At 27.9% G+C, this 10,733-nt stretch overlaps 1 protein-coding gene across 2 annotated transcripts in view; it reads right to left on the bottom strand.

The window, feature by feature from the left end:
* Nucleotides 1–5,408: 5,408 nt before the first annotated feature.
* Nucleotides 5,409–10,733, bottom strand: part of LOC148227145 (trace amine-associated receptor 8b) — a 77,795-nt gene continuing 72,470 nt past the window's right edge. For both annotated transcript variants that reach the window (XM_088201808.1, XM_088201809.1), the window contains exons 6-8: nucleotides 9,197–9,325; nucleotides 8,104–8,229; nucleotides 5,409–7,172 (exon numbers count right to left, since the gene is read on the bottom strand). In XM_088201808.1, the coding sequence (XP_088057934.1) occupies nucleotides 6,672–7,172; nucleotides 8,104–8,229; nucleotides 9,197–9,325 (756 nt within the window). In that variant the 3' untranslated portion in view covers nucleotides 5,409–6,671. The remainder of the gene's footprint in view (nucleotides 7,173–8,103; nucleotides 8,230–9,196; nucleotides 9,326–10,733) is intronic.

Here is a 10,733-nt window from a genome sequence, read left to right as displayed (position 1 = left end):
TTAAGCAATTCATACTTTATATTTTTTATATTTGATGAGATGCTTAAATAAAATATTAGTAGTATATGCGAGTTAGGATTAATATTATAATATATTTATTATATACGTAACCTATAACATAATTATTAATTATTTAATTATATTAGTCGTAGCTTTGAAAGGAAGTTTGGTTTACTTGTATATGATAATTCAAGCTTAGTCAAGAGTATTGACCAGTATTAAAACGCGCCACATCATTATATTTGCATAATGCTAATGATTATCACAAAAATTGACCATGTACTTGAAATGTATTATCGTTTCCTGATTCAGATGAACGATGTTGCTGTGTTTGTACAGTACACGATTTATTAAATATACTCACCTGTAATAAAATATAATCGTTTTTTTGGTTTTACACACTCAGAAGGCCGTTTTTTTAATACATATAATTTAATTGTAGTTCTGAAAGTAAACGCTTATATATTATTTTACCTCTAAATTTTAATATAAGAGTATAATACGCCGTATAAAACAGGAATAATAAGTTCTTTTAGCGTTTATTGTCTTATCTAATTAAATCGATAGTTTCTTAGAAAATCCATTAAAATAAACAATAAAAATCGACGTTTCAATTGACGTGTTTATATTTGTACAGCACTTCAATTGAAGATGATATACCTGAAAATATACGTCAATTTGTTTAACATACAGGGTAGCCAAAAATTGGCTTTAAATATTATACTAATAATGCAATTTAATTTTTGTGATTCATCAACGAAACCGTTTGTTTCCTTTCATTTTATTGATATTATTATTTTGTGTACGAGGTTTGTAAATAAATACTGTGGACCTTTTAATGGATATATGTTTGACCTTAAAACTCTTTATTAATTAAGGCTTATATACACTCACTATAACCTATTTTTATCTATGGTTTTTAATAGGTACAAGTTTAATAGATTAAGTAAAGATAAAAATCAGAAATTATTTCTAACGCTTTTTATAACACGTCTATACACTATTTAGTATCTCGATTTTATCGTCAGGTTATAGCCTAATCTTTTAGTAACCTTTTTAGGAAAATTAAACTTTTTTTGACAGTTTTTTTGAATAGCTATGCTAAATGCCTATAATACGTTTTTTTGTAAATTAAAATTAAAATTTATTAATGACAACAAAATGATCTTTCATCCATTTCTTCGTCACAATCGTTTCTTTTCTTTATTGGGAATTGACATGGCCTTTTTAAATACATACTCTCATCACGTGAAACTAATCGAGTAAAATATCACCTGCAATATAACTAACCTTGTATCTTTACTAACTGGAGATAGTACATATGTATATTTACAAAATGCAATGTTATTTTTAGGCCACCTGTATATTAAATACATTTTCAAGTCATGCGTTCTTCATGGACCCCAAGGTTTTCTGGTTGCATCTTGTTTTTTTTGCTACTGGTCCTGCAGATCGTTTTGAAGGTTACTTGAACCGGCTGTTTTGTTTGGTAAATGTACAGAAAATGCGTCAAAAAATAAAACCAATAGGATTCACGCACTTGAACTCGCTTTACATAGGTAGTTCCAGTAGAGTGATTGTTACGGAAGACGTTGGTCTTAACCTTTCCTGCATGCTAGCGTAATAAATTAAATTTTATTGTAGGATGAATAAATTATTAACATTTATTCTAATGAGAAATATATGTAAATACTTTTTGATGATGCGATGTTGGTTTATCCAATAGTCAGTTAATATGAATGCAAACAAAACTGGATAGGCTTAATAAAATGTGCGAATTTTTTTTACGAAACGGAATGACTAATTTGTTTTTGTTATTTTATGTCAACATATCTTAAATAAAATACTGTACAATAATATTTTTATAAGAAAAAATTAATTAAATTTATATGTATAAATTTTTTGTAAAAAATCATATTTACATTAATTTTGGAGCTGATTTTATGTAATATATTATTTTTAAAATATTTTTTATTTTATATTTACAATTCTTTTTGTTATACTAAAAGTAATTATTTTTGTGATATTTTTATCCTGTATAATATTATTTCCACATATAAGTGTGCTTGTTTGCTACCGATATTTAATTATTATAATATGAATATTGTATAATATTATATATAATATTAATACAAATTTGAGCTTATTTATTATTATTTATTTTATACTAAATAAAAACAAATCTATACCAAGTATGCTAAATTCAAAAAAATGTTATAATTACTTACATCAACTTAGGAACAATTGTATACTATTTTTAATATCACCTGACAATTTATTAAAAATAAATAAGTTGATTTATAATGTATTTTTTAACAAAAAATAATGATTTCAAAAAGCATTATAAGGTTAGGTTTTATTATAAATTATTTGTACCTAAAAATAATAATGGTTTATTTAGTAGCTCAACGAAAATTTTTACAAAATCCAATCAAAGCTTGATTTTTATTACAATAAAGTGTCGCAAGATTTTTTTGCCGTGCAGCAAGAAGTTCTATACAATTTCCTTAATAAAAAATCGTCAACACAAATAATGATCTGTATTGACAATTTTTTATAAAAAAATAGTCTAGAATTTCTCGCTTCAAGGCAAAACACTTACAACATTTTATTTTATTCAAAATCAAATTTAAACTTAATTTTGTAAAATTACTGTTAATACAATTTTTTTGTTAGTTGTCGCTCTCAGTAAAACACAATTAAATATATACATATAATTTTATATTTTTTTTATAATAACTTTATATTAGAAAACGGGAATTGCGTGATTAGAACTACACAGTTTTTTCATTTGCTATATGGATCATTTTTGTATTGTGGAATTTTTTATTAAAAAAAAGTAAATGAGGGACAACATTGTTGAACCCAGAACTGTCCTGCGTATTCCAAGATTACTTTTTATTTTAAATTAGGCATTTTTAAATCAAATGCGCCAATTTTATTTTTGCAACTGCACTACAATAACCTATTTATACAAGTTTACACGGACGAGATTTTTTCCTCATATATCAATTATAAGCAAAAATAATTTAATGTATCAAATAAAATATATTTTATACCATCCAAGTTAATTAAATATTATTTATTTTTTGCAATTTTCATTGTTTTCCTTAAGATAAAATAGGATCAATATCAGGCGCGTACGGTGAGATACATTCCCTTTTGACGAGAGTGAGTGAGAAGAAGTGGGCGTGCGGAACGCATGTAACGTACGCCCTATCTCTCACATCACTCATGTCACTTAATACGCGAGCGAGCGAAAGGGAATGTATTATATCGTACATGCCTGGTCAATATATCATTGATTATATATCTAATAAAGATATCAGTTATTTTGCAAAGAGCTTAGGCCGCAAACACATACCTTCTTTCAAAATAAAATTTTTACTTGTATAAAAAAATCATGATATTGATCTGCGAGATACAAAATTTTGAGTTTAGTAGTCCGTGATTTCTGAATGATTGGCGACCGCTGCTCTAACACACGGTGTTTTACTGCGAGCGAGAGAGCAGTTTTGTTCTAACACTCGATGAGGTCGGTGCGAGCGAAAGAGAACTTGTGCAAGTAAGCATATGACAAATGACGCAATGCAGTGTTTTGTTACCTACAGCTTGGCTGTAAAAAAATACGCATTAGCGTGGAGCTACGGAGTAAAAAACATCGTTACACCAAATTTTACATGTTTTGTTTTACTCTAATGACAGCCCAAATAGCGAATCAAGCATAGCTTCAGTATGTACACAGCGCCTCGATTAGACCAGTGTATATGTAGTTACTCATTGGCAAAACTTATGGAAGTATGGAAATAGCCGGTAAGAAGCTTTATGTACCCTCAGGCACAGTTAAGACAGCTAGTCTCTGAATCGCGCTTAAAGTGATGCTCAAAGAATGACAGGAGAAATAAAACTTCACACAAACGGAATTTTCTTTTAATTTTTAATCTTATGTTTATGACACCTGATTTATTACGGAGCTTTTATTTTATTTTTTGAGACCACAACTACCATTACTCCAAGCACCTCTAATATTTGCTCTGAAGCTAGGTATGTTTTGATTTAATTTGTTTTTATTTTGTAAACCAGACCATTTTAGAGCTAATAAAATACCTAGTGTATGATCAATAAATAAATAATTACTTGTTTAAGGTATTCGTATTAATAATTTATTTACCATGAAGAGTTGAAGCAAGCGGAACGCGACTAACCGCTGCTTCCCATTACTTTTTTGATTTTTTTATCCGTCTCTAAAAAAATACTTTTTCTAGAAGACCATTGATGAATTTAAGGCGAATTTTGCCAACCATAGTTGGTACCTCGATTTGTAACTCAGGCATTTACATATGTATTTGCTTATGAACGAAAATTATTGCGGCTTTTACAACTACATTTACAGTGTGATTTTAACAAGGCTGCTGCTTAGTACTCTCGTTGACATCACTTTATTGTTTATAAATAAAATTTTCAACCCCAAATAATAAATTAATGTTCTTGCTGCTAATAATCATCACCAAAACACTTTTTACAAAATTCTATATTATAGCATATGACACATCTGTGGCCGTTGTTTAATAAGATGCTGCCTTATATACATATGTTTTATGTTTATTATGAAATACCTATTTTCACAAGAGTTATCATAACTTTTCCTTTTGCAATACATATTACAAAATGACAGGAAAATCTAATTGTTAATTAAATATTGAATTATGATAAGGAAAATCTGGTACGAATTCCGGAATCAGTTCAAACGTACACACTATCCAGTCTAATTTCTATGGCATAACATTAAAATATAATTTTAGCCTTTGTAATATATTGCAATTATTTATATTCATAATTAAATTTATAATTAATTACAGTATTATGTCAGAATTTAAAAATAATTAATTTTGCTAATGAAGTAAAAAATCAAAATAACTATAAATAAAAAATAAACCTTATTTAAAAAAATAAAAATTTATCTAAAATCATGTTTTGCGTTTACATATAGATGGAGCTATCTTATCTTTGTTTTAATTTTTTGAACATTGTAATTATTCACAATTTTAATACTGTGTATTATGAATATAAATAATATAAAATATTTGATTTTTATATAATAATAAGAAGCAAAAAAATACTGTATTCTTTATTACATTTTAATAACTGTTTACCACGTTAATATCGTTCTTAAATGCATAAAAATATTTGACTGGTTTTTATAGTATAATTAACTTAACGAGCCGTTAGATTTGGCTTTAATCTTTCCGATTTGTATTTATGTATGTATGTGCATATGTTATCTTATATCATGTGTGTAAAAATAAAATATATTATTTGTATTAAATAATATATGGACATCTGTTGAGATCATAAATATTTATATTTTGGTTTGAGTCCGTACTAAATTAATAAAAAAAGAATATTCCTATCATTTGATATATTAATTTATTTTCATATAGTTATTTGCTTACATCTAATGTAAATTAACAGACATCACATCTTCTCTCTAACCACAATAAACCTAGTTTAGTCCAGGATATAAATCACTTAACCTATTCATTACAATATGCGTCCAAGTGTGCTTGATATATTCACAAATTGTATTTTTACTATTTCATATACATAAATAACGAAGGGAAATAATTAAATATTATTATTATACGTTAATCACAGATAAATTGTGTGTTCATTCAACAATACTAGTAATTTTATTACATAAATTGACATTTTGAACGATTTTTTTATGAATTATAACTACGAACAATGGGATTAACACAAATACTTAACTTATCCATTTGAGCAGTAATTAATATTTTGTCAAATTAGGTAAACTTCTTTGTACAAAGGCGAGTCAAAAAAAAAAGCCTAAAAAGTGCTAAGTAAGAATTATGCTGATTTTGTAATGCATATATTAATGACTTCAAGATTTTTTGCAGCTAACAGCATTGACCTGATAAATAGCGTCATATCGTTTGAGAGCAGTAAATAGGTACGAAACCTATTTAAAATTCATCAGCAAAGTTTGTAACAACTCACTTTGATTTGATATATTTACTGCTTAAACTATTTCTAGATCACCAAAGAGGTGATGGGAGAAATGATTAATGAATTCGTGATGCATGTAAGGCTTTGTAGCGACTAAAAAAATGTTTTAAGTGCAATTAGGATTTTTATCCGAGTCGCCTTCGTAGTATTATTTTGGATAAGTATATTGTGCGTTTATATCACATATTAAAAATAAATCACTTTGAATGATATTATCATTGGTTTTGCGTAAGATCCATTTCGCTCGAACTCTGCGAGCTCTCTCTGATCACTTCCAACTCCCTGACTGCAGGCGCAGGACCTTTGAAGTAGCTTTTTTGTGTGTCAAATTCATTCTCGTACTCAAAATTGTTATCTTGATTCGCCGAATTAACCCCATAGCACACATAGCTCTCATTTTTCTCGCAATCACCATTACATTTGATCATCTTATCTATATCTTCGTTTGATCCCGCTTTTTGACAGCTAAGTATTCGGTCAAAGTTTTGCTCGAGAACGCCTAAATCTTTACTATAAAACGGCTTATTGTCGTTATGACATGTTTGCTTGTCGCGCTTCGCATCGTCGAACCTCCACTTGAAGTTCTTATTAAAGTTCCTCTCCAAACTGTTCGTTTTGTAATATGCAGCTCTGTTCTCCAAGTCTCATGAATCGTTAAAGTGTCCATTGCATTTGCTAAAACTTATCTCGTCCAAGCTCAAGTTCGATCGCGCCTCCCCCAACTTTAATTCAGAATGATTCTCGAACAGTCTAAGGTCCGGACTTTTATATCTGTAATCAACAGGGTGTCCATAAACGTCTATTCTAAAATCAGAACCAGCGTTATAATGTCTGAAATCTGCCTGTTGAAAACACTCATAGTGTCTAGGATATTCGTGAATGGATTTGATTGATCCGGAATGATAATTTTTCAATGATCCGTTGCACTTCAACGACGAATCTCTCTTGGGACAGTGATAAACTTTTTGAAGTGCGTGAAGACTCGTCGATGAGACAGTCCGTTCGAGTATTTCACCCCAGTATTTTTCAGACAGGCCTTCCAAATCTGGTTTATGCGGTGGAGCCGGTGGTTCAGACGACAGTGAATTACAGCATCCCGATGATTTTTCCAGCGGCGGGTTTGAGTCGGATCTTCTACAGCAAAACTGAAAAAATAATGTACATAAATTAATTTACACGTACACATACGTAAATTCAGATGAAAGTTTCTAAAATTTTAATTTTCAGTAAAATCACATTACAAAGGCCATTAACGCCGGACATAGCGAGTTTGAAACTCTCAAAATTTTATTATACAATCAAAGTACAACATAAACTTCTAGATATAGGTTTTAATGTAGTATTTACTTAGACAACCTATTTAAATAGCTTTGAGCTTTTAAATATAGAAAAAAATTAAAGTGATATTTAATAAATATATAATATATTAATTTATTCATGTGATTTTTTTTAGTAATAAGTCTACAAATATAATAAAAAAAAACGTTGAACATTTATAATAACTTGATAATTAAAATGTAATTAGTTCAAACTCCACGTGAATCCCGACGTTATTTAATTTTGTATCGTGTATTTATAATTTCCGTCAGATAAGGTTAACTGCGTAATCCACGAAAGCAATTAATAAAATTAGAGGTAAATCAACCATCTGAATAAAAATTATATACATGATATTAAATTTAAGTACTTTAATTTAACTAACTTTTAAAAACTCAAAAAAATTATATTTATTTATTTTAATTAGTTTAAGACCATTGTAACCAAAGAGATTAACCCAATGCATCACGATTTCAATTTACAAAATATATATTACTATATTACAAGAAATAATAATAATAGAACTTAAATATATATATATATATATATATATATATATATATATATATATATATATATATATATATATATATATATATATATATATATATATATATATATATATATTACAAGAAATAATATTAATAGAACAATAACATTTTTATCGTGGTAAATATCAGAATTATATTATAATTTATAGTTTTACAATAATTAAATTTACTAAAAAATTCAGAAATTAATTAATACAGTGATACATACCCCTGATGATAATAATTCTGAACTAATTCTTCGAAAATGATTGTTCAATAGCCAATAAAGAAACGGATTCCAGAAGCTATTACTAAGTGCCAGCCAAGTTACTAAGAAGTCAAGCAACGGTGGTACCTGAAAAATTAATATAGTAATATTATAAAGTTGCAGTAACGTTTCTGAAAATGTATTTGTTTTGCTTAAAAACTGACATCAAGGTTCTTACAACGTGTATGTTTGTTTGTGTGAATTTTTAGTGTAGTTATATTTTCACTAGTATAAATATTATTTGACTAACTAGGACCGTTAATTTTTTTTATTTCACTAAAAATATATTATTAAAAGAAATATGGTATTTTTCTTATTGAAAGCAAGACATTTTAAAATTATTTAAGTTGTAGTTTGCTAACAGCTAGTGTTCTTATAAAAATTGATTTCAATGTAGTATATTAGAGATGAAAGGTCTAAAATATTTTTTAATTTCTATAATATATGTTAACATTTATGTATACTAATAAACTTAAAAAAAGTATAATACATAGGTTTGTGAACTCTGATATGACAAGCATACTACTGTTATCTCGTTATTTGGAAACCTTGTTTGTGTGAACTCATTTATAAGTTTAATCTGACATTTGCATTTAAAAATAGGGTTGGCGCTGTAACATAAAACTGTAGATTACATCAACCACTCTCGCCTGAGTAGCATTTCATAATTAAAACACTAGATTTAATACATCTGAATTCACACACATATTTTTTCTACAATGCCATCAACGGAAATTAAACAATACAATTTGTAAGGGACATAAGAATAAATTGAACTGATATTGAAGCTAGGCAAAAATTTTGCGCTAAAAATTTTGGACGGCTTCCAAAAATAATACAAAGCAAAATGAGGAGAAAATAAAAAAGGATAAAGTACAATGTTAAGCATAAGATTTGGTAAATTATTTATGACTCCAGGACTTTGTGCCATAAAAATTCTATCAGTGATATATGTAATTTAGTAGCTGTAAAAAAATTGACCAATTGGTTGAATTGATTTTCTACGAATGCTTTAATATATTATCGTGTATATTTTATTAGGATAATTTAATACCTTACAACCGGTACACGCTGCTACCACTTCTTGGATAGTGGCTGGTGTGACTACTACAATAAACCCTAACGACATGGCGGCCATGGTCCTAGATGCATTTGTGCTCAGCATCCTCTCTTGGGCATCCATCTATAAAAAAGAACAATGGATAAATAAATTTCTAACAAGAAACCAAAGCACTCGATCGGAAAACTTTAATAAACTTTAAAAACTTCGCTCGCTTTCGTTCCTCTCCATTTCTCTCCGATTATTATTAGGTAAATTTTATTGCGCGGAATCTTTCAGCTCGGTAACGACACGTTGAACTTGCGCTTATCTTTGAGAAATATTTTTTGTTTCTCTTACAAATCATTGATAAATTAAGCGCAAGAGATTCCATCAAAACGCTTTCGCACTAAGATTAATGGTTCGCCTTTTTTGCTCTCCCCCTTGAACACGTTGCGTATATTGTTTTGAGATTATACTATACATCATACTCTATAAGTATATGCATTCTCTCTTTGAGTTTCATCATGTTAGAAAATGAAATTATGGCCTCGGTTATTATAGGAACTCCGCTCACGAGCTCCCTGCTTACATTCAATTTACTTACTTATTACATCCTTCTTGATGTTTAAAAATATGCTACATTGGATTTGCAAATTTTATTCTTACAATTTTTGACGTTCGAATAATAAAACCTACTCCTATATAATATAATTAATTGTTGTTAAATATCCTAATTAATACAATTATTTCAATACTATACAAGGTAGCAATTTTACCATGAATAAAGTTTAATAAAAAATGTAAGTTTGCGGCAGAGGAACTAAATATTTTTAGAATAATTTTTTTTAGTTAATGAAGGAAATAGAGAAAGAATTCCCAGTAATCATCTGAGTAATCACAGTATTCGAAATAAATAAATATTATCTAAAGTAAAATAAATATAATTCAAAATTCTCATTGATGGCCCGACAAGTTTATTAAACAAAAATGCTAAAATCGTCTTAGTGTTTAACAAAGCTTTTGTTATAACAACAATTAGATTCATCTGCCTCGTTTATATTCACTTGAAGGAATAGGAATAGTAATCAGAGTCTGTATCGAATGCAACATATGTGTATGTCTTTTCGAAAACGTATTCACGAAATCTACGAATTATTTCCATTCATTAAGTTGCAGTTTCTAATTTCCACTTCAGTATTAAAACATATTCAAGCCAAATGTTTTTAAAAATAGTTTCAGAACGCCATTATAGTGTGTTTTATGATGATAAAAAACACTGGTTAAACTTATTGTTAATTAACAATGACAGGCATATGTATAGTAACCGTTTTATCAAATAGTATGAGCTTTAAATAAAAATGTATAACGTCTTATTTAGATATTTGGTTGTATTACACAGAAATAAACATTAAAAATATTATCGTTATACATTTATTCATATTTTATAATTAGTTATTATTAAATTTATATAAGGTATATATATATAATAATTTATTTGCATGGTGATAGACATGTCGCATGTATATAGCGTAATTTATTTATAAAAATA

This window comes from Plectrocnemia conspersa, unplaced genomic scaffold (assembly GCF_051122295.1).
Source record: "Plectrocnemia conspersa isolate PC_06_02 unplaced genomic scaffold, ASM5112229v1 ptg000013l, whole genome shotgun sequence".
Lineage (NCBI taxonomy): Eukaryota > Metazoa > Arthropoda > Insecta > Trichoptera > Polycentropodidae > Plectrocnemia > Plectrocnemia conspersa.
This window is presented reverse-complemented; position numbering and strand designations above follow the sequence as displayed.